We start from the raw sequence: 25,814 nt of genomic DNA, 5'->3' as shown, positions 1-25,814 counted from the left end.
CATGTATATATTAGAAGACTTTAGCTACTTTAATCACTGGAAAACAGGACAAATCTTTCACTGAAAATATTATGAACATTCCAGATTCAAAAAGATATCTGCAACATTTATCAGCATATCTGTGTATATGAAGATTACTCTCATACCTGAGAACTGCCACTAAATCCAGAAGGTTGGCTATACTCTGTAGAATCAATAATGCTACTGTAAAAAAAAAACAGAATATGCATGAATAATAGCTTAATAACAATAAACATTTTAATTTATCTAATAGTATGACTAAGAAAAAGGGTTTTACTGGAAGTTCTAAAAAGGAAAATTCCCTAGTGGTTAGAGTGCAGCACTGCAGGCTACTTCTGCTGACTGCCATCTGACTGCAATCTGGCAGTTCAAATGTCCCCAGGCTGAAGGTTAACTCAGTTTTCCATCCTTCTAAGGTGGGTACAATGAGGACCCAAATTGTTGACTCTGCAAACCGCTTAAGAAAGGGCTGGAAAGCACTGTGTATATAAGTGCTATTGCTAGTCTTTTTGGAGATGAGATTGGAATAATAAGTAGTCCTCAATTTACAACCATAATTGAGTGCAAAATTTCTGTTTCTAAGAGAAGGCAGTTGTTAGGTGAGTTATGTCCCACAGTACGGTTGTCAAGAAAATCACTGCATGTGGTTGTTAAGTGAATCTGGCTTCCCCCATTGACTTTTCTTATCAGAAACTGGCTGAGAATGCTGATCACATAACACAGGGACAATGCAACTGCCATAAATACATGATAGTTGTCGTGTGAGTATTTTGATCATGTGACCATGGGGATGCTGCAATATAGCTGTAGGTATGAAAACCCATCATAAGTAGCTTTTTCTGATGCTGTTGTAACTAAATGAATGGTTGTAAATTGAGGAGTATCTGTACAACAATGTTATACTGAGGTATTAGGGTAGATAATCAAGTTGCTATTAAATATGGTAGCGAACAATACAACCACCTGTAATTTTGTAGAGGCAGAATTTGGCTGCTGAAGTGAATGGAGTTTTTTTTGCTATTGGAGGCTTCATTTATTTTACTCCCTGCTACACATTCTCACTCAATTTGCAAATATTACCTTATAACTCATAATATTATCACTTTCTTAGTGTAGATAAAATAGTTCTCTTTTGTAAACAATATATACTGCTCAAAAAATAAAGGGAACACTCAAATAACACATCCTAGATCTGAATGAATGAAATACTCTCACTGAATACTTTATTCTGCACAAAGTTGAATGTGCACAACAGCATATGAAATTGATTGTCAATCAGTGTTGCTTCCTCAGTGGACAATTTGATTTCACAGAAGTTTGATTTGCTTGGAGTTATATTGTGCTGTTTCAGTGTTCCCTTTATTTTTTTGAGCAGTGTATTTAATAAACATTAAAAACAATACTCTCAACAAAGGTAGTCTTGGAAAATGGCTGACAGTTGTGGCCCATCAGCTGCCAGTAGAGCTAGCTACAGAGTCAGATGAGGAGGAAGTGGAGGGAGAACCTGAGCCAGCTGGGGAGCCTTTGGAAGCCTCTAATAAGGAAACAGCATCACAGGTAGAGACAGAGCCTTGTGACCTCCCCCAGGTGGAGAGGCAACTTCAGCTTCGGACTGACACAGCTATCTTCAGGGCCTGAGCTTGAGTAAGGGAGAGGAACAGATGGGACTCATCCCATATAGTGTATGCACAGAGAGGAAAAGAGAGGAAAGCAAAGGAAAGCAGTAAGCCAGCTCTCAAGGAAAAGCAGATGTGGATGCTAGCCAGTCCCTCCCTGGCTGGAAAATAAATAGTAGGGGTTTGGGAGTGGCTGGTTGACACAGGCAACCCATTAGCTTTTAGGATACAGCAAGGAATTTGGATTTCTTAGCCAAGTCTTTTGGGCTAATTATGTTTTTGTTTATCCACCTGTTCCTACTCTATTTGAAAAGGGGGTTGTTTTAATCACAAATAAGCAGCTTATCATTACATGCCAAGGCTGAGTCAGAACAATACCCCTAATTTATTAGTGGTCCATTCATAATAATTAAGTTTTCCTAATCATGTTGTAGAGTCCTACTAATTAAAACTAGTAAAATTGTTGCAGAAGAGATGGACACATCTGCCACATATTTTTTTCTTTTTTTTAATACTTATAGGGTCTCTAGAAAAATAAAGATAATTCTATAATTGATGCTTTGTTTTATCACAAACAAAATTCCTATTTTGTTATTTAAAATTTGAATTAATGAAATTGGGGAAAAAGAGAGAAAATAGTTTTTGCTTCCTAAAAATTATTGGTTTTTTTAAAAAACCATCTTCTCTGTACTGTTCCAATTTGCTGCCTTGTAAGTGATATTACCCTCTGAATGTTTATTTATCCAAATATTTGAGATTTTTATTTATTACTGTCTTAAAACAATTCCTTAAAGCAAATATACTGCTCCCCCCACCTCTGGGACTGTTAGAGCGGTAGACATTTTTCTATCCAATTAATACATAGCCCTAGAGACTGCATAGACTCAGTGGAGAAGAGCCTAATGCTGGGAAAGATTGAAGGCAAAAAAACAATGGGACAACAGATAATGAGGTGGCTGGATTGAGTTACTGAAGCAGTAGGTGTGACCTTAAATGGACTCCAGAGGATGGTAGAGGACAGGAAGGCCTGGCGGAATGTTGTCCATGATGTTGCGATGGGTCAGACACAACTTCGCAACTATCAAGAGACAGTTACTTTGCTAGCCATTCAGGCTAGCTTAATTGATGAGATGATCTTTTAACTGAGGTGATCTCTAATTTGTGAAGAAAACAAATTAAAGATGACATTAAAGTACTCACTCAAGCAAAAGTTCCTGCTTTTGAATAAAGAATAGCCTGTGGTGAAACATCCCAGATTTTATAGATTTTAAAACATCTAGTGTGTTACAGATTTATCACCTTTGTATTAAGTAATTCTATCATGTTTACTTCTACATAAACTATGCTTTAATACAGATTAATACAGAGTACAAGGATGGAAAGAGTGAGAAAAAGATATAAAGTGGTTTTCCCTGTATTTTTAATGGATTCTGTGCAAACTTCAAAAATGATTTGAAAAATTACTTTAGACTTGGACTGAGTACAAGCATACCCCTTTTCACCATTAAGGCAGGGAATTTGTCAGGGGTCCTCATAAATCATTAAAAGAACATGTAAAGCAAGAAGATCTTTCTTCAGGTTTGCATGCCTGTTTTAATAAATAGCAGAGGTGTGCAGGCATTCATTTTTTAAAATCATTTGAAAAACATATGCACATCTAATTCAACTGAAATTTAGTTACCTGTGTGAAGGAGATGGGGCTTCAAACTGAGGCACAGTGCTGTCTTCACTGACTGGTGAATACAAGCCACTCATTTCCTGGAATAAATATAGAAAATAAATAGGTTTGCTTAGTTTGCAAAAATTTATAGGGTTAGGGTTAGGCCTAACTGAATGAACATTTAGCACTCTTACATTGGAAGAGTCACAAACCGAATTCATACCAATGACACTATTTCCTCTTGTTTGCTGTACATCTCAGTATATTTTTCAAATAACTGTAAAACAGGGGTGTCAAACTCATGACCATACATTATCACATGACATAGTGCAACCTTTTCCCCTCTCGCTAAATTAGGAGTGGATATGGCTAACCATGACACATCCAGCTTGCAGGCCATTAGACACCCCTGCTCTAAAACTATCCAAATCCAGATTTCAGCCCAGTGTAAGACTACAGAGGAAAGAGCTCATTCTGCTGTTGAACCACACCATACAAGAATTTCTGAATAAAACCTGAATTAGAATTATTGCTCTTATTTTTATCACTTTTTTCCAAAGAAGGTAAAATACTACACAAACTTAGGAAAGATTAATTACATAAGATATAACTTTTTCACTGGAAAAAAGTGATCCTCAGTTAATTTACATGCCTCTTTAGCATATGCCAATAATTATAACTTTTTTTGTGATGTAATTTTATATGGTATCTATAAATAATAATAACAATTAATAATAATTTATTAGATTTGTATGCCGCCCCTCTCCGAGGACTCAGAGCAGCTCACAACAACTAAAACATCATATACAAATCCAATGTTAAAACAGTCTTTTAAAAAAAACCTATTAAAAACAGTCATACAACCCAAACACACTATCCATAAAGTCAAAGGCAGCTAAGGATATATCAGTTCCTCCATGCCTGGCGACATAGATGAGTTTTCAAAAGTTTGAGAAAGGCAAGGAGGGTGGAGGCAGTCCTAATCTCCGAGGGGAGCTGATTCCAGAAGGCCGGGGCTCTTCCCCTGGGTTCTGCCAGACGACATTGTTTCGTCGACGGGACCCGGAGAAGGCCAACTCTGTGGGACCTAATCGGTTGCTGGGATTCGTGCGGCAGCAGGCAGTTCCGAAGGTATTCTGGTCCAATGCCATATAGGGCTTTATAGGTCATAACCAACACTTTGAATTGTGACTGGAAACTGATCCGCAGCCAGTGCAGGCTACAGAGTGATGACGAAACATGGGCATATCTGCATTGGTTGCCGATCAGTTTCCGGTCACAATTCAAAGTGTTGGTTATGACCTATAAAGCCCTTCATGGCACCGGACCAGAATATCTGCAAGACTGCCTTCTGCCGCACAAATCCCAGCGACTGGTTAGGTCCCACAGAGTTGGCCTTCTCCGGGTCCCGTCAACTAAACAATGTCGTCTGGTGGGACCCAAGGGAAGAACCTTCTCTGTGGCGGCCCCGACTCTATGGAACCAGCTCTCCCCGGAGATCAGGACTGCCCCCACCCTCCTTGCCTTTTGTAAACTTCTTAAAATCCACCTCTGCCATAAGGCATGGGGGAACTGAGACATCTCCCCTTGCCTATGTAATTTTATGTATGGAATGTTTGTGTGTATGCTTTTATGTAAGGGTTTTTTTAGGGTTTTTTAATGTAAAATTGTTAATTTAGATTTTAATATTAGATTTGTTATTGTATATTGTTTGTCACTGCTGTGAGCCGCCCTGAGTCTGCGGAGAGGGGCAGCATACAAATCTAATTAATAATAATAATAATAATAATAATAATAATAATAACAACAACAACAACAACAACAACAACAACAACAATAATATCTGGGAATGCCCATGATAGCTCTCGCAGCTGCATTCTGCACAACCTGAAGTTTCTGAACACTTTTCAGAGGTAGCCCCATGTAGAGCATTGCAGTAGTCAAACCTCAAGGTGATGAGGGCATGAGTGACTGTGAGCAGTGAGTCCCGGTCCAGATAGGGCCGCAATTGGTGCACCAGGTGGACCTGGGCAAACGCCCCCCTTGCCACAGCTGAAAGATGGTTCTCTAATGTAAGCTGTGGATCGAGGAGGACGCCCAAGTTGCGGACTCTGTCTGAGGGGGTCAATAATTCCCCCCCTCCAGGGTTATGGACAGACAGATGGAATTGTCCCTGGGAGGCAAAACCCACAGCCACTCCGTCTTATCCGGGTTGAGCTTGAGCCCATCCAGACCCCAACAGCCTCCAGGCACCGGCACATCACTTCCACTGCTTCACTGACTGGACATGGGGTGGAAATGTACAGCTGGGTATCATCAGCGTACTGATGATACCTCACCCCATGCCCTTGGATGATCTCACCCAGCGGTTGCATGTAAATATTAAATAGTAGGGGGGAGAGGATATGGTATGTATCCATAACATGTGTGCAAGATCTATCACACAGGTCTTTCCAACTAAGACCCTATGACTTTTTGATGTTTCAATCACATGGGGTCATGTAATGTTCATAGAGTATCATACCACTGCAGGTGAATAGAGAAGACTGAAGTTGCATACAGGTACTCCTCGACTTACAATTGTAATGGAGTCTTCCCACCACAGTTCCAAGTTGTGTTGGTTTTAAAACCAACCTGAACTTACAAACATTTTTGTGATGGTTGTTAAATGAACCAATGGCTTGCTATGTTTTGCAAAAACCTGAAAATACCAGTATTCAGAAAAAACATTGTAAAACATGGTCAGACAACTGGGAATCACTGAAAATGGATGCAAATGCCGCCATTTTGCTAAGCTCATAAAGTTTAGTCATGTGGCTGCACAGGTGGAGGAAACCACTGGAACTTTGCATCAGGATTGTAAGTAGTCCAAAGGTGGGTCTGCCATACGTTCAACCAGTCATAAGTCACAACTGTAGGCATTTGTGCTATCATTTTTAAAGGCATTTGTGCTATCATTTTTAAAGCTTTCAAATAACTCAATAATGATTATTTAATGCAGGGGTGTCCAACTCGCGTCATCACAGCAGCATCATGTGACATATTGGGATTTTTTCCCCTTTCACTAAACCAAGCATGGCCAGTGCATGATGCATCTGGGCTGTGAGTTTGGCAACCGATTTAATGCATTCATTTTATAACCATTGCAGTGTCCCCACGGTCCTATAATCAAAATTCAAACTGGCATATATTTACAACTGCAGTGTCTCAGGGTCATTTGATTGCCACTTTATCTGCTGCGAGGTGGCGCAGCAGGAAGAGTGCAGTACTGCAGGCCACTAAAGCTGACTGTAGACTTGCTGGTCAGCGGTTCAAATCTCACCACCGGCTCAAGGTCGACTTAGCCTTCCATCCTTCCGAGGTGGGTAAAATGAGGACCCGGATTGTGGGGCAATATGCTGGCTCTGTTAAGAAGTGCCATTGCTAACATGTTGTAAGTCACCCTGAGTCTAAGGAGTAGGGCGGCATAAAAAAAAAATCGAATAAATAAATATATAAATTTGCAATCTTCCAACAAAGTTGGTGGGGAGAATTGGATTTGTTTAATGACATGATTCACGTAATGATCATGATTCCTTTAATAATAATGGTAATCAAATATGACATGACTTATTTAGCCATAGTATCACTTAACAGTAGACCTTCAAGTCCTATCTGTAGTCAGAATTTTAGAATTAGTGATCACATGATCACAATTGGGACTGGAATTTCAGCTGCTAAGCAATGCAGTTTTGAGCAAGTCATAACATGCCAGACTTGATTTTACAACCATTCTTACTGCAGTAGCTAAGTGAATCACATGATTGTTAAGTTTCTCCAATTAACTTTGCTTGCCAGAAGCCAGCTGGAAAGTTGTTGCCACCATCATAAATATGAGCCAGATATCAAGCACCCAAATTGCAATTGACTGTGGAGATAAAGCTTTATCATTGACAGCATTATTTGTGGACGTATGATAAACTGTTAATTCTCCAGTTTTATACTTGCCATCAAGCATGATGCATTCAGTTTGATGCACATTAAATAAAAACCTGCTTGTTGCAATGATTGTGGAGGGCTTTACCTCTACTCGTTTAATATCCTCTTCCAAAACACTCAGCTCCTTCTGGATTTGCTCTAACTGCTGTAGATTAAAAGAAAGATTTTTAAAATATAAGTTATACTGGCAGGACTATCATAAACTACCTGTGACAGAAAAAAAGCTTGTGGGCATAATAAATGGTGAAAGAAAAAAATGCAGTAATATATTTCTAGGTGTGCATTCTATCAGTAGAATGATAGCAATATCAAAATGATGAAATATTAAATGTATGTGTTATCAAGACAAATTCATTAACATAACAAATTCATTATGTTGAAACTTAAAAGAACGGCTTGGTAAAGGGAAGAATAGATTCAAGCATTTTGGAGTAATGCAAAGATTACTCCCTGTTATATCAGATTACATGTATATAATCTTTCCAGAAAGCAAATTTTTAGGGGACATTCTAAAAATAACTAAATGTTTCAATACTCTGTATGTCTTTAAGAATAAAACTGATTTTGTTTAAATATAAGGCTATGATACTCACATGTAATTTTCATATAGAAAACATAAAAAGGGAATATGTAACAGTATGGGCTATAAATCCATGTACAATTATTTCTTTGAGTCATATTCAATTGTTAAGTTTGAAAAAGGTCAAATATTCATACTGTTTTTTCCAGGCTAGGTTCTCTTTAAGCATTTATACAAATAGATAAAACTTGCTATTTGTAAGATATATCCCTTGTCCCACATTAAATCAATTTTGACAATTATGTCCTCCATTAATTATTATTTCATTATACTTTTTTGTAAAGTGGAGCTTGAAATGAATGCCAATTCAGAATGAAGTACTCAAAAATATCACCCAAATCTACAGAAACATATTTACTTGCAATAGGCCTTTGAAATTAAATTTTAAAAAAACCTTCACCAGAGACACAGTAACAATTGGTATAAAGCTACACAAAGTTCAGGTCAACTACAATTTATTTCAAAAATTTGTTATAACTTCCAACTAATAACTAACTTTTCTCCTCAAAGGTATGAAAAGTAAAGCAAAACAATCATACAATTCAATTTTTAAAAAGTAAAGTGAAAACCTCTCATAATTGGCATGGTCTAAAATTCTTCAGTTTTATGTGTTTGAAATAAACTGTAACAGATTGTCACTACCCAAAATTCTTAAAGTGAGAAGCCAATCTGTATTATTTAAGAGAATAATGGAAAGATGTTTTTAATATTAATAAAGCAAAGTAGGTCATCGTACCTCTCTCTTATTTCTCCTGGCAACCTTGAGGAATTCCATCAAAATCTGTAACTGGGCAGCATGGGACTCCTATAACCATAAGTTGTGATAAACAGATGAAGAGATGGAAAAAAAGAAATTGGTGAGCAAAGAGGAATTTAAGACACTGACATCCTATGTATAATATTTAAGTACAGATATATACATATTTGATCACTAACTGCTAACTGTAGTGACATTGAAAAAACAAATGATTTATCCATAACTTAAAAGTCCACTTCAAAACATAGTTTCATATTCTGTATCATGAAATAATATCTATGAAGAATCTGCTCTAAGTAATTCAAAACACTAGTGAAGAAGCTCACATTCCCCTAATTGGCTCTTATCAATAATAGAGGCAATAAGGAAAAACACCAAGAAAAACAGAAAATATTATTCTGTACTAGCCAAACTATGTGCACAATTATTAGACAAGTGAATATCTTGACCATATCATCCTTTTTATGCATATTTTCCATCTCCAAGCTTATAAACTCCAAGCTGTATAAACTGAATATTTAGTAGATATAAGCATATCGTATAATATATATTTGTGTCATGAGGGAGGGTGTGGCCTAAGGATATCAACACCCTATATCAAGGTGTGCATAATTATTAGGCAGCTTCTTTTCCTCTGGCAAAATAGGCCAAAAACAGATTTAACTGACTCTGAAAAGCCAAAAATTGTAAAAAGTCTGTCAGAGGGATGCAGCACTCTTGAAGTTCCTAAGATGTTGTGGTGTGATCACAGAACCATCCAACATTTTGTTGCATATAGTCAATAGGATCGCAAGAAATGTGTTGAGAAAAAATGACGCACATTAACTGTCAAAAGATTTGAGAAAAATAAAACATGAAGCTGCCAGGAAACCATTATCCTTCAGTACTTTCATGTTCCAGAACTGCAATCTACCCAGAGTGCCCGGAAGTACAAGGTGTTCAGTGCTCAGAAACATGGCCAAGGTAAGAAACCCAACCACTGTTGAACAAGATACGTAAGTTGAAACCGCAGGACTGGGTCAAGAAATCCGCATCTTTCAAGGCGCAACCTGCGCAGTCAAAAGGACTAATTGATCGTTGTCTGCTCGGGGCTGATCCATGGTTACTCAATGTGGCACAGAGGAGCAAGTTGGAGTTACAGTGGGGGGGAAAGTATTTAGTCAGACACCAGTTGTGCAAGTTCTCCCACTTAAAAAAATGAGAGAGGCCTGTAATTGACATCATAAGTAGATGCTAGGGACTCAGATCCTGCAGTGCCAGATGTGTCCCCCTGCTTAAGCCAGTATATGGCCAGACCCATCTGAAGTTTGCTAGAGAGCATTCGGATGATCCAGAAGAATACTGGGAGAATGTCATATGGTCAGATGAAACCAAAGTAGAACTGTTTGGTAGAAACACAGCTCTTCGTGTTTAGAGGAGAAAGAATGCTGGGTTACATCATAGAAACATAGAAGATTGACAGCAGAAAAAGACCTCACGGTCCATCTAGTTTGCCCTTATACTATTTCTTGTATTTTATCTTAGGATGGATATATGTTTATCCCAGGCATGTTTAAATTCAGTTACTGTGGATTTACCGACCATGTCTGCTGGAAGTTTGTTCCAAGCATCTACTACTCTTTCAGTAAAATAATATTTTCTCACATTACTTCTAATCTTTCCCCCAACTAACTTCAGATTGTGCCCCCTTGTTTTTGTGTTCACTTTCCCATTGAAAACACTTCCCTCCTGAACCTTATTTAACCCTTTAACATATTTAAATGTTTCGAACATCCATATAACACCATACCTAATGTGAAGCATGGGGGTGGCAACATCATGCTTTGGGACTGTTTCTCTGCAAAGGGACCAGGACGACTGGTCCGTGTGCATGAAAGAATGAATGGGGCCATATATCGTGAGATTTTGAGTGCAAACCTCCTTCCATCAGCAAGGGCACTGAAGATGAACCGTAGCTGGATCTTTCAGCATGACAATGATCCCAAGCACACGGCCAAGGCAATGAAGAAGTGGCTTCATAAGAAGCATGTCAAGGTCCTGAAGTGGCCTAGCCAGTCTCCAGATGTCAACCCCATAGAAAATCTTTGTAGGGATTTCAAAATCTGTGTTGCCCAGTGACAGCCCCAAAACCTCACTGCTCTAGAGAAGATCTGCATTGAGGAATGGGCCAACATACCAGCAACAGTGTGTGGCAACCTTGTGAAGACTTACAGAAAACATTTGACCTCTGTCATTGCGAACAAAGGATATATAACAAAGTATTGAGATACTTTTGTTATGGACCAAATACTTATTTTCCACCAATTTGCAAATAAATTCATTAAAAATCAGACAATGTGATTTTCTGGATGTGTTTTCTCATGTTGTCTCTCATGGTTGAGGTCTACTTATGATGTCAATTACAGGCCTCTCTCATCTTTTTAAGTGGGAGAACTTGCACAATTGGCGTCTGACTAAATACTTTTTCCCCCACTGTAGGTCGGGAACAAAATGTTATGACCAAGGGCACAACATAGATATAACACAAACAGCTGGCAGTTCTAACCGTCCCTTTATTGCTCCAATTCTCTCCAAACACTCCCATGTTTCTAGCAAGTCCCAGAGCAGAGTGATAACAAATCCCCACACAAACCTCAAGGAGCCTCTGGCTGCAATTAGTCCAGCCTAGTTCTGTCTGCACCAAGGCTGCCCAGCAATAAATCCCAAATGTATTTGGCAAAACAAGAGCCAATCAAGAAGTTCAAGAGCAAACGTTCCAGATAATTAGTCCAGAATGCCAAAAGGAATGCAAAGACTCAGTGTTTGTTCCTGACAAATGCCTCTTCCCACAGTGTCTCCTTAAATCTCATTCCCCAGGTGTGCCTGTGAAGATGAGCTTGTGAGTAGCCTGCTCTGTCTGCATTGATCATGCCTTTTCTGCACTCTCCGAGCCCTTGCAATAGGAGGGGGTAGTTCTTGCTCCTTGTCTGAGCTCTTTCTATCCTGTCCATCCTGCCTCTGTTTCTCCCTGCCTGCAGGCCTTACTAATTCCGAAAAGCCTTGCCTGGACTGACTCTGCCCTTCCTCCAAGGCCAATGGAGCTGCCCTGTCACTCGCTGTCAGGTTTTCTGCCAGCTCATCTTCTGATGCAGATTCAGACTCCAACAGAGATATGACAGTCACAATCTTGTATGATGGAATAGAGAATACCCTGCTACTTTAAAAGATCTCACATTAGGCTATCAAAATTTCATAATTTTTAAATTAAAGCATTTTATTCTGATGATGGTAGGACCATCCACTGAGTATTCAAGGATCATTTTAGAGCATTTAGGCACTAAGTTACTGATCTATACATTGGTACATCAACCAAACTCTGGCAAAAAGGCTAATCGGTTTCATTAAAAGAGATACTGTATATTGTTTTATAATGTATATTTATTAAGATATTAGAAAAAAAGCTTACTGCCTCCAGTTGTTTTTTCTTCTGCACCAGAAGTTCCAACATTAAGTTAACATTAGCCAAATCAAGATTGTCTTGGTCTGTTCCCAACAAATCTTGAAATATTTGCCACCTGTGCCCATTCTAAAAAGAAAAATAAGCAAACAAATAATCAAGACATGTTTCAAAGTCTTAAGTCAATATAGCTTAACATTTCATAATAACATACAGCGATTACAGTAATCCAATGAAGCGAGAGCTATCATGGGGCACCCTAAATTTGCCCACATTTCGTCAACACTCCGCGGCCTGCATTGGCTGCCGATCAGTTTCTGGTCACAATTCAAAGTGCTGGTAATGACCTATAAAGCTGTACATGGCATCGGACCAGAATATTATTTATTATTTTATTATTTATTAGATTTGTATGCCGCCCCTCTCCAAAGACCCTGGGACCGCCTTCTGCCGCACAAATCCCAGCGACCAATAAGGTCTCACAGAGTTGGCCTTCTCCGGGTCCCGTCGACAAAACAATATCGTCGACGGGACCCGGCCCTCTGGAATCAACTCCCCCCAGGAGATTAGAACCGTGCCCACCCTCCTTGCCTTTCGTAAGTTACTGAAGACCCACCTATGTCGCCAGGCATGGGGAAATTGAGATATCCCCAGGCTTCTATAGTTTATGTATGGTATGACTGTGTTGTATGGTTTTAATGACAGGTTTTTAGATGTTTTTTAAATATTGGATTTGTCACTTGTTATTATTGTTGTGAGCCACCCCAAGTCTTCGGAGAGGAGCGGCATACAAATCTAATAAATAATAATAATAATTATTATTATTGTTGTTGTTGTTGTTGTTGTTGTTGTTGTAAGGAAAGGATAAACTTACTTCAGGCTACTTTTTTTCTTTTTCACTATTTGCAGAAGCAATGTCCAGACTCAAGGTGAGTCAGGACATCTATTACTGCAGTTGTGCAAAATCCCACACTGCTGTTGAAACAAGCCCTGAATAATATAATCCAAAACTTATACTACCTCCTTCCCTCACTCCCATGTCTTCCAAATATTCTTTGGAACACTCAACTGTAATTAGACTTCAATTATCCAATTCAGATCCAAAGAGACTCCAAAGTCATGCACATCTGACAGATTCTCTCATGTCTCCAGTTTCACTTGCCATCCCATACAAAATACTATGCTTAAATTCCCAAGTGCAGCTAGATTGATGAATGTACATGAACAGCTCCTTACTGAAGGAGGGGGGAAAGCTCAGCGGCATGTGCAGAATGTTCCATAAGTTATTTAGATAACTTATTTGGGTAATTAGGTGTGTAGTGGAAATTGTGATATTTCAGATGAAATATTATTGTAGCTATCTGTTTCAACATGTAGGGAAACAAAATAATGTGGCCTCTTGTTCCAAAGAAAAGTTTAACAGAAATTGTATATATGTTTACTTTAATATGAAAATGAAAACTTTTAGCCAAACTATTTCAATTTCATGTGTAAATACAATGTTAACAGTCCAAATACAATAATGTTAACATTAGTCCATAATTATACAATTATATTTAGCATCTGTTTATGATTATCACCTGAATTTAAACAAAAAATATTCACATATTTACATTTGTGAATTAACTATTTCAATAATATGCTCAATGTGCTTAAGAGCTATGCTCTCATGATAGATTTATTCTATATGGCCCCAACTCCTTAAAATCCTAGCACAGAACTTGAAGTGTGTGCAGATACATAATGTAGTTATTATAATGAGTGATTTATTCTGGGCTCCTACATATTTTTTTAATATTATTAGTCACTAATAATTATTAGTCACTTGGTAAGATAGATGGCCAAATTAAATAAATATACAAATAAATGTTTCTTGGAAAACCTTAGAATCTATCAGAATGGCATAAGCATACCGCATTCATCTAAGTTCTCAAAAGAAAGATATCGATGTTGTGTTATGATATGTCCTCATGCATTAAGTTTCATGTGATTTCCATCTTCATACATGTTATAATGATTGATGTTTGTAGTTACACTGGCTACCATGATGCCACATGACATATACCAGCAGATATTTCTTATGGGTATCAAAAATTAACCAGAAATTTAACTCATGGGCCATTATATTATATAATGATCTGAACTGGATCATTATATAATATAATGATCCAGACTTCTATGTCTTGTAAACAATTTGTATTTCACAGAAAAAGACCTGACAATGTGAATAAGAAGTGTAGTATCAGTTTTAATATCACTGATATTCCTATCTAAATCTTATAAAGCATACCTTTCATAATTATCTCATTGTCATAAGTTGTAATAATTACAATCTGCACTGGAAATTAAAGAACATTTTGAATCCATATTCACAAATCTTCAAAACCATTATTATATTAAAGAGTAAATTAGACTATATCATGAAAATCCCAAATAATACTTTGCTTACACAGATTAATTGAATTGTCTGCCGAAGAAACAGACATTCTCAAATGCTTAGAACATAGGAATATCATGCACTCCATCCCTTAAGCCCCAGAATAAGCAAATGAAAGAAAGAAGATTGGGACATACGGTGCTACTCACTGAATGGTCCAATTTGAATCTCTTTTCCTCAAATCTTTGCTTCTGTTTGAGGATGAGCTCATTCACTACAGGGCAAAAAAGTACATTTTAAGATGATAGATGAAAGACAAACTGTCTTAGAAATAAATGCATACTAAAAAGATCAAAGGAGTAAATTTCAACACTGCACTTTTATTAATTCAGTAAGATTAAATACAATAGAGCAACAAATATTATTACTCACTTGCCAATAATAATAGCAATAGCATTTAAACTTATATACCGCTTCACAGTACTTTACAGCCCTCTCTAAGTGGTTTACAGAGAGTAAGCATATTGCCCCCAACAATCTGGATCCTCATTTTATCGACCTTGGAAGGATGGAAGGCTGAGTCAACCTTCCATCTACTGAGATTCTATCTGCCAAACTTCTGGTGATCAGCAGAAATAGCTTGCAGTACTGCACTCTAACCACTGCACCACCGAGGCTCTTTTACCAATTGCCAATTAGAATAAAAAGATTTCCAAATTTTTTCTGGAAAATGTGTACTGCACATATAGTATTTTTAATTTATGCAACAATATTGATTGTCACTCATTTTATTTTAGCAAACTATAAAGTACATCAAAATAAGATGCATCTTCACCATTCTGAAACTGGTTCATCAAATGTGACCATTACATGCTTTCAGATTTGTGGATGTCCAGCCTCCTCTAACATATTAATGATTTGGTTTAGGTTTGGTTTATTGGATTTATATGCCGCCCCTCTCCGCAAACTCGGGGCGGCTCACAACAATAATAAAAAACAGTACAGTACACAATACCAAATCCAATGCCCACCCATCCAGTTCCAATTGAAATTAATAATCTCATAAAAAACAGTATACAGTGATCCCCCGGTTATTGCGTCCCCGACCATTGCGAACGGGCTACATCGCGATTTTTCAACCCGGAAGTAAAAACACCATCTGCGCATGTGCGCCCTTTTCCTATGGCCATGCGTAGATGGTGTTCCCCGCCGGGCAGATCAGCTGCTGGGCGGCTTCCCTGGGTCTTCCCCCTCTTGCTGGCGGGAGGGCGAGAAGCCCCCCCCAGCACCCGCTCGCCCGCCGTTCGCCCGGCCACCCGCCATTTGCTCGCTGCTCGCCCGGCCACACCCGGGTTGGGGGTTCGGGGGGGTGGTAGGAAGCCCCCCATGCCAGCGGAGACCTTTTAAAACACCTGTGCCGCTTCCCAGCTGAGTCCTCAAGCCAAGCGCAGAAGTTAGCCTTGAATCCCTTTGAATCCCGCCGCTTCTGCTGGATACGGGCGATGGGGGGGCGAGCTGCCACACCCCTGGCTTCCTCACCGCTCGTCCCACCCACCGCCCGTATCCAGCAGAAGCTGCTGGATTCAAAGTGATTCAGGGAACAGAATGGAGCCTTCCGCGGCGGGGCTGGTAGGAGGGGAGCCAAGGACGGAACCGAGCCCAGCCCCGTGGCATTCGCCTTCCTCCCGCCTGCAGCCGAGTGATCGTGGGCTCCTTCGCAACCTCAGAGAGCTTCCTGGTTTTCGTGAGCTTTCATGCCCAGGAAGCTCTCCGAGGTTGCGAAGGAGCCCAGGATCACTCGGCTGCGGGCGGCAGGAAAGCGAATGTCACGGGGCTGGGCTCGGCTCCCCCCCCCCCGTTACCAGCCCCGCCGCGGAACGGACACCCCCCCACCCCCCCCACCCCAGCACTTTGAATCCCGCCGCTTCTGCTGGATACGGGCGATGGGGGGGCGAGCTGCCACAGCCCCTGGCTTCCGCACCGCTCGTCCCACCCACCGCCCGTATCCAGCAGAAGCTGCTGGATTCAAAGTGATTCAGGGAACAGAATGGAGCCTTCCGCGGCGGGGCTGGTAGGAGGGGAGCCGAGGGGATAACCGAGCCCAGCCCCGTGGCATTCGCCTTCCTCCCGCCTGCAGCCGAGTGATCGTGGGCTCCTTCGCAACCTCAGAGAGCTTCCTGGTTTTCGTGAGCTTTCATGCCCAGGAAGCTCTCCGAGGTTGCGAAGGAGCCCAGGATCACTCGGCTGCGGGTGGCAGGAAAGCGAATGTCACGGGGCTGGGCTCGGCTCCCCCCCCTTAGCAGCCCCGCCGCGGAACGCTCCATTCTGTTCCCTGCCGGCCCGATTGAGCGGCCGGCTGTCTCCATTCAGGGAACAGAATGGAGCGTTCCGCGGCGGGGCTGGTAGGAGGGGAGCCGAGGACGGAACTGAGCCCAGCCCCGTGGCATTCGCCTTCCTCCCGCCTGCAGCCAAGTGATCGTGGGCTCCTTCGCAACCTCAGAGAGCTTCCTGGTTTTCGTGAGCTTTCATGCCCAGGAAGCTCTCCGAGGTTGCGAAGGAGCCCAGGATCACTCGGCTGCGGGTGGCAGGAAAGCGAATGTCACGGGGCTGGGCTCGGCTCCCCCCCCTTAGCAGCCCCGCCGCGGAACGCTCCATTCTGTTCCCTGCCGGCCCGATTGAGCGGCCGGCTGTCTCCATTCAGGGAACAGAATGGAGCCTTCCGCGGCGGGGCTGGTAGGAGGGGAGCCGAGGACGGAACCGAGCCCAGCCCCGTGGCATTCGCCTTCCTCCCGCCTGCAGCCGAGTGATCGTGGGCTCCTTCGCAACCTCAGAGAGCTTCCTGGTTTTCGTGAGCTTTCATGCCCAGGAAGCTCTCCGAGGTTGCGAAGGAGCCCAGGATCACTCGGCTGCGGGCGGCAGGAAAGCGAATGTCACGGGGCTGGGCTCGGCTCCCCCCCCCCCCGTTACCAGCCCCGCCGCGGAACGGACACCCCCCCACCCCCCCACCCCAGCACTTTGAATCCCGCCGCTTCTGCTGGATACGGGCGATGGGGGGGCGAGCCCCCAATCTTCGGCTCCTCGCTAGCGCTGCGGAAGTTAAAAACACCATCTGCACATGCGCAGATGGTGTTTTTACTTCCGCAGCGCTACTTTGCGAAAACCCGCTCGTTGCGGCGGGTCCTGGAACGGAACCCTCGCAACGAGCGGGGGATCACTGTATATAAAAAACAGGCACACAGTCAATCAATCAACAAAACAACATGGGCAAGGGGGAGGTGTTTTAGTTCCCCCATGCCTGACGGCAAAGGTGGGTCTTAAGGAGTTTACGAAAGGCAGGGAGGGTGGGGGCAATCCTAATCTCAGGGGGGAGCTGGTTCCAGAGGGTCGGGGCCCCCACAGAGAAGGCTCTTCCCCTGGGTCCCGCCAGACGACATTGTTTAGTCGACGGGACCCGGAGAAGGCCAACTCTGTGGGACCTAACCGGTCGCTGGGATTCGTGCGGCAGGAGGCGGTCCCGAAGATATTCTGGTCCGGTGCCATGAAGGGCTTTATAGGTCATAACCAACACTTTGAATTGTGACCGGAAACTGATCGGCAGCCAATGCAGACTGTGGAGTGTTGGAGTGATATGGGCATACTTGGAGAAGCCCATAATTGCTCTCGCAGCTGCATTCTGCACGATCTGAAGTTTCCGAACACTTTTCAAAGGTAGCCCCATGTAGAGAGCATTACAGTAGTCGAGCCTCGAGGTGATGAGGGCATGAGTGACTGTGAGCAATGACTCCCGGTCCAAATATGACCTAAACATCATAGTTGTAGCACACTTAAATAAAAAATATTTGGTGAAAATAAATCAAGACATTATTATCATACCTTTGGATTACTGTAAACATTCTACATGGTCCATAGCTACCATTGGTAAAGAATGTTTATGCAAGTGTAATTCTTGTCCTTTATTCACTATATTGGTTGTCAGTAGGTTTCAAAGTGCTGCTTTTGACTAAATGGTTTGGTTCCAGGGAGTCATCTTCCCCGCCCAGGAAGAATCTGATCAGTACTGAGGAGACAATGCTGAGAATCTATCCCTACAAAGATTCAAAGGGACATGGGCCCTAAAGCAGCCCTCTTCCTTGATGGCCTCCATCTTATTTGGTACCCCTATTATTAGCTCTCAAGAAAGCCACTGAAGCAATATTGTTTTAATAAGGACTTGAAGGCTGTTTAAATACAATCAATAGCTAAAATTTAACAGGATTTATCCCTAATGATCTAGATATTTAGAGATGTGTTGTTGTAAATACAGCACTTAAGTACCAATATGAGTAAATCAAGGAGATTGAAGCTCATCTAATATGTAAGAATATTAAAAGCTACATTTTATTGTACACAATAGTCTACTTACAGCAGATGTTAACTCATTTATATTTTAACAACTTCAGTTGTTCAGTGCAACTTATTATGTTGCTAATTGATTTTATGAAATGAAACATTTGAAAATAAATCATGTTTCATGGAATATGTCCTAATTCACATTACCTATATTAAAACATACCATATTTTTGGCGTATAAGATGCACTGGAGTATAAGACCACCTTAGTTTTGGGGGAGGAAAATGGGGGGGGGGGAAATCTGCCTACCAGATATTCATCTGGCTAGCATCATGAGTCTGGTCAGATTCAGCACATTATTTTATCCCCTGGGTAGGGCTTAAAAAAACTTATTTGAAGAGAGTAACAATGAAAGAGCTTGCAAGCTGCTAAGAGCTGGGAATACCATAAGCACCTGGTTAGGGCTGGGGGGGAAAAACATTTGTAAGTAAAGCAATGAAAAAAAACCTGCACAGACATAAGGCTTGGACAGACAAAGAAAGCTTGCAAGCAGCTAAGAGCTGAGAAACATCGTAAGCACCTGGTTAGGGCTAGAAAGAAACTTATTCAGAGCAAGCAGAGCAATGAAAAAAATCCTGCAAAGACTTAGGGTTTGGAAAATATTCTTCCCAGAGAGAAACAATGAAAGAGCCTGCAAGGTAAGAGCTGGGAAGATCATTAGCAGCTATTTAGGGCTGGGGAAAAGGCTACACTCAGAGTATAAAATGCACCTGAATTTTCAGCCTCTTTTAGAGAGTAAAAAAGTGTGTCTTATACTCTAAAAATACTGTACATTATAAGCACAATTTCCCCCTATCATACACAGAAGGTCCTTACAAATGCTTTTTAAATAGGTCTATAACTTTAACTATTGTCAAATGTACAAAATGGACTTATTCGCACAATATACAACCAAATTACATAATTACCCTTTTTCCTACCCTCCATATTAGTTTCATGTATGTCTCTCTCTTATACACCCAAAACCAAAAGGAAGAATAAATTCTATTTCAGTTTTATTTTTTCATACTTCCAATTTATCATTACATGAAACATAAATTATTGTTTAAAATAAATAATTGATCAGCAATCTGAGGGCTTGCAAGATCAGTCGCAAACAGTCCAAGATCAGAAAAGATTATTGTCAAACTACTATACAAATGCCACTATTTTCAAGAAAAGAGCAGGAAAAAAATTGTAAACTCATTTTTGTAGGAGAACTGAGTCATAGGTAATATGACTTAGGAAGATTTTATGGCAACTATACAATTCATTCAGCATAAGGCCTATTTGATCTTCACTTTCCTCTCTTTAAATCTCAAAAGAAAATGTGACTAAGAATTATTTAATTATTTGGTTACTAATAGTTTTCAATTTGTTGCTTTCACAGTCATAGTCCACCACAGACTCTCTCAACTTCATCACTTATTGTTTTGCAAAGCTAGTGTGATTTTTATATCACTGAATACCTGATAGATATTCAGAAATTACATGTCCAGGTATGTAGTCTATGTTGTACAAAATCAACAGAAACATGTGAAACATAATAAAGAAATAAATACCCAGCAATAAATGTTAAGTTATTGACAGAGTTACCGAAATATGATTGAAGCTTGTATTACTGAACAATAAAACTTACCTAAAAAGTTGGGATATAGATGATCAATGTTATCCACAACATAATTACATTTGGGACATCTGTTGTTATCTTCTAGACTTTGATGAATACATTTGTAACTGTTCAAGAAAAGTAACAGAACAGTGAAAAATCCTACAGAATTTTATTAAGATGTGGTTTTGGATATGATACATTACATTCTGTTTGTTACTTGAGGAACTGAAGCTGTGGTACCTGGTGGTTGGGTACTAAAGATAGATCAAATCAATGAAACATCTTCAAGTTCTGGGCAATTTTTTATTTTTATTTATTTTGTAATTGGTATAAATTGTTGCCAAAAGCAACAAAATATTGGCTGTTAATAGGCAGTTTTAAAATACAATGTTCCCTCAAATTTGTGTGGGGTGCATTCTGAGATTGCCCGTGAAAGTTGAATTTCCACGAAGTAGAGATACGGAAGTAAATACACTATTTTTGGCTATGAACAGTATCACAAGCCTTCCCTTAACATTTAAACCCCTAAATTACAATTTCCCATTCCTTTAGCAATCATTTAGATTATTACTCACCATGTTTATTTATTAAAGTTTATTTTTAAAAAAATTTATTAAAGGCGGGCGAAAGTTTGGCGATGACATATGACGTCATCGGGCAGGAAAAACCATGGTATAGAAGAAAAAAATGCAAAGTATTTTTTAATTAACATTTTTGAAAAACCGTGGTAGAGACTTCTCGCAAAGTTTGAACTCGCAAAAATCGAGGGAACACTGTACAATTGCCTGCAACACATACTTATCATCTTTAAAGATATTACATAATATACAAAAGTGGAGAAAGAATTGTATTGCATTCAAACTTTCAATGAGACACATCAGCTAAAAAAAAAAAAGCCTTTAAGAGTAAGAACTTCGAAACCATTCATGGCTTTGAAGAATTCAGAGTCACTTATAAGAATCTGATGCATGTGTCCTGTCCTGCTTCATCCACCAAATTGTTTTCATACATATTAATAATTACAGTATTTGTTTAAAATCATGTCAGTGCCACCATTCAGAAATAGAAAATGTTTTGTAATCTCAGGTTATCTCCAATGAAGATATTGAGATAGAAACATGCATTTAACAAAATAACTTTAGTTCACACATTTTCATTTTATAACTAAATCTCTCTTGCTAAACAGTTTTATCAAGCAACCTTACCAGAAACTATGTCCACATTTTGTCATGTAAGCTTCTTCAATCATATCAAAGCAGATGGGGCTTGAAAGGGAAAAGAAAAGAATATAAATATTGATGGAATCTTTTCTACAAACATTGTTTCTTTTAGTGATAAAGAAGTAGAGAAAAGGGAATGAACCCAAAAGTTGATAAAACTCTTGTTACATACCACCAGAATTGAAAAGCCTCTATTAATCTCTTATTAATAGAAAGCCCAGAAACCAAAAGTTAATCATTCACATGATTTAAAATAGAAAATTAGGCTGATAGAAAATTAGGCTGAGACATAAAATATGTGATACAAAAGACATTCAAATACACATCCAAGTTACTTCTTTATGTATGTATGTATATCTATGTCTATATCTATCTATCTATCTATCTATCTATCTATCTATCTATCATGTGTGTATGTGTAATCATATATATATGAAGGTCTTGGCATATTCGGGTTTCTTCCCGCGCAAGTTTCAGAGATGACGTCCCACTCGTCATCTTCCGGATGGTACTTTTGTCCTTGTGCTAGGGCGAACACAGCGAGACCTGAGCTGCCTTCCCTCTATAAATATTAGTGGGTGAGTATGAAGTGCTACCTCATCAGCTGCAAACTGTTGAAACTTCCTGGTGAGTCAGTGGGGTAACACTTGGGGTCATTGATGTGTGCTGATTAGTTGATGTTTGTGGATTGGGGGTGACATCCTGAGTGGTTGGAGCTTGCAGACTACTTAGCTGTTTGTAATGTGTTTCTGGGGTGTAACAATTTTGGTTTGGCTGCAAGTTTGTGGTCTGGTCATGTGTTTATGGTGTTTGTCAGTTTGCTTTGTGTGCATGTCAGAGGGGGCTGCAACAGTTGGGAGCACTGCGGTAGTTTGGTATCTGGGTGGTGGTTGTATTTGGTCTGTAGGGTGAGTGTGGGTTTGGGTTTGGTGGAGGTGATTGGTGGTAGTGTCCTGTGTTGTTTTGGGTCTGCTTTCAGTTTGTATGGCTGAGATACATTTGTTAATGAGGGTTGAGGTAGGTAGGTAGGTAGGTAAGTGTTCTGTCTGGGTTCCCCCAGACGTCAACACCAACTAAAAAGAGTAGCCAGACACGCTGGTAAAAAGCAAAGTCATTTTATATCTTTGAAAACAAACACAGATAACAAAAACTGTTCTTACAAACTGGAATGCTATGAAGCTTCACAGAAGAGTCACGACGGCCAGACAATACAACAGGCTTCTTGCTGGCACACACACCACTGTAGATAATAAAACCCACGCCTCCCCCAAGTTTTCAGCCTTCGAGGCCACAAGCCAGAATCAGAGACGCCAAGGATCGAAGCAAGGTCACAGGACTCCCAAAAGATAACTCTCCATAATACAGGAAGGGCGGGCCTGCCTTTTCAACCTTTCTGAGGAGAACCACACCCAAACCCAGCTGTTGCCTATTAGGGATGGAAATACCTGGCTAATTGTCCCCTTCGTTGTGCTGCCCTTCTCTGCCTCATATCTATGATGGCTTGTGCGTTCTCATCTAATGATTCCAAGCTACTCGCTGGGGAGAGCTCCCCCCCGGGGGTCTCAGGCTGTTCTCCCTCCTCCTCGTCCTGACATTCCTCTTCCCTGTCTGCCTGGTCCTCCTCCTCCTCCTGTTCCTCGTCCTCCCCCTCTGAGCATGGAGCCGGCAGAATTCTAGCCGTTCCCTGAGGAGCCTCAGACTGAATCACAACAGTAGGTAGGTAGGTAGGTAGGTAGGTAGATAGATAGATAGATAGGTAGGTAGGTAGATAGATAGATAGATAGATAGGTAGGTAGGTAGATAGACAGACAGACAGACAGACAGACAGACAGACAGACTAGATGGATGGATGGATGGATGGATGGATGGATGGATATAAAGTAACTGAAAGAAGTTATCTCAGGTACTACACTTAAAATGTAAACCGGAAAATTGTTAAAAATAAGGAAACAGATGCTTTTTGAAGTAATTAAATTATCTAAATTTAAATTTAATATTAATTACTTAAATTATGGCAGAAGATACTTCTTTTGCAAAACAATGATGGCACTACATTAAAAAATGTACTAAAACCATCCCAATTTTCCAGGTCAGTGTGAAGAACTGGTTGAAAACTTTGATGAGGTAATTCATTTTGAAAAATCAGAAAAATTCTAAAGCACTTGTTTATACAGTATATGTATTCCTCTTTAAAAATTAAGAAGATTTCTTATCTTTCATAATAAGGGATTCAACATTTTAAAATCTGAAAAGGGAGTAGCAGTTTTTTCCTAAGTGTACAAATTGTTAAAATGTTGCAGTTTTTTTAAAAAAACTGAATTCTCATAAGGTTCATACTCCAGATGGTATTTCTAGTCAAAGCAATATTCAACAAAAACAGAATCTAATGTAAAACAGCATGGACCACTTTCTCTTGTAGTACAGAAACAGCAAAAACACCCACCCAAAGAACTATAAACACATATTTCTTTAAAATGTTTGCCAAACATCTTAGTTTGCTTACAATTTCAACAATTTAAACATGTGTTTTTAAATATCCAGAAACACTTTCAGCCAGCCTTCTGTGGTCAAGGATCAAGACTAAACTCTCAATGGGGGGTCGTAATGGACTTTGAGGGGGATGGGTGCATAAACCCAAATGTTGGTTAAATCTCAACTGAAAAGACTTGTCAAGTAATATGTCATTTCATTTATTCGATTTGTATGTCGCCCCTCTCTGGAGACTCGGAGCGGCTCACAACACAAAACATGATACAAATCGAACAATAAAAAGGCAATTTAAAACCCTACATATAAAAAACAATCATACATCTCAGACAAATCTTGCGTAAAACGGGAAACGGCCCGGGAGAGTCAATTTCCCCATGCCTGACAGCAGAGGTGGGTTTTGAGGAGTTTGCAAAAAGCAAGGAGGGTGGGCGCAATCCTAATCTCCGGGGGGAGTTGATTCCAGAGGGTCGGGGCCGCCACAGAGAAGGCTCTTCCCCTGGTCCCGCCTGACGACATTGTTTCGTCGACAGGACCCGGAGAAGGCCAACTCTGTGGGACCTAACCGGTCGCTGGGATTCGTGCGGCAGATATGAATAATAGCACAAATCATATAAATTGAACTGTTCATTTATTGCTTGCATAAAAAAATATGTAATAGATCTATTTTAGATATTTAAACTATATAAAATACACTAGCGTGAAATATATTCCATATAAAATACATTATTTATTTAATTATTTATTTACTTTATTCGACTTTTGTGCCACCCAATCCTGAAGGACTCAGGGCGGCTTATAAAATAATATAATACAGTACAAAAGATACAAAGCAATAAAAAGAGTCGAATATTTATCTAAAACTAAACCCCGTAATAAAATCCGTATGTATTAAAAAACAGCCAGTAATCATATGCATACACACCATTCATACAGTTTGGCCATGAAAGATGTACAATTCATGGTACCCAGGCCTGCTGGCAAAGCCAGGTCTTCATGACCTTGCAGAGGGCCAGTAGGGTGGGAGCAGTATGGACATTGGGGGGGGGGTTTGCATTGTTTAGTTGACAGGACCTGGAGGCCAACTCTGTGTGCTCTTATTGGTCTCTGGGAGGTATGTGGCAGGAGGCGGTCCCATATACTGTATAGTCTGGCCCTGAGCCATATAGGGCATTATAGGTAATAACCAACACTTCAAATTGTGCCCGAGGACTAATAGGAAGCCAGTGCAGCTCGTGGAGCAAAGGTGTTATATGGGTATACTGAGGCATACCCATGACAGCTCTCGTGGCTGCATTCTGGACTATTTGCAGTCTCTGAAAACTTTTCAAGGGTAGCCCCATGTAAAGCGCATTACAATAATCGAGACGGGAGGTCATGAGGGCCTGAGTGACTGTGCATAGAGCCTCCAGGTCCAAATAGAGCCGCAACTGGTGAACCAGGCGAACTTGGGCAAAGGTCTCCCAGGCCACAGCCGAAATATGATGGTCAAGACTCAGCTGTGATCCAAGAGGACACCCAAGTTGTGGACTCTATCTGAGGGGGACAATGTCCCCCCCCCCCAGAACAATGGATGGACAGATCAAGGAGTCCTTGGGAGGAAATGCCCACAGCCCCTCGGTCTTGTTGAGCTTGAGCCTATGACTCCCATCCAGATCCTTATAGCTTCAAAGCACCGGCACATCACATCCACCGCTTCACT

General features: G+C 40.5%; 1 protein-coding gene across 2 annotated transcripts in view; it reads right to left on the bottom strand.

The window, feature by feature from the left end:
• Positions 1-25,814, bottom strand: part of COP1 (COP1 E3 ubiquitin ligase) — a 136,158-nt gene that overhangs the window by 105,536 nt on the left and 4,808 nt on the right. Inside the window, exons 2-9 of one of the 2 annotated variants that reach the window (XM_070746704.1) lie at positions 21,611-21,670; positions 20,433-20,530; positions 14,635-14,699; positions 12,058-12,177; positions 8,592-8,660; positions 7,361-7,420; positions 3,319-3,395; positions 147-204 (exon numbers count right to left, since the gene is read on the bottom strand). In XM_070746704.1, the coding sequence (XP_070602805.1) occupies positions 147-204; positions 3,319-3,395; positions 7,361-7,420; positions 8,592-8,660; positions 12,058-12,177; positions 14,635-14,699; positions 20,433-20,530; positions 21,611-21,670 (607 nt within the window). Of the gene's footprint in view, positions 1-146; positions 205-3,318; positions 3,396-7,360; positions 7,421-8,591; positions 8,661-12,057; positions 12,178-14,622; positions 14,700-20,432; positions 20,531-21,610; positions 21,671-25,814 lie in introns of both variants that reach the window. The other variant, XM_070746703.1, reaches the window with a different exon arrangement.

This window comes from Erythrolamprus reginae, chromosome 3 (genome assembly GCF_031021105.1).
Source record: "Erythrolamprus reginae isolate rEryReg1 chromosome 3, rEryReg1.hap1, whole genome shotgun sequence".
NCBI classification, from domain to species: domain Eukaryota; kingdom Metazoa; phylum Chordata; class Lepidosauria; order Squamata; family Dipsadidae; genus Erythrolamprus; species Erythrolamprus reginae.
The sequence above is the reverse complement of the archived record's forward strand: the minus strand, read 5'-3'. Positions and strand labels throughout refer to the sequence as shown.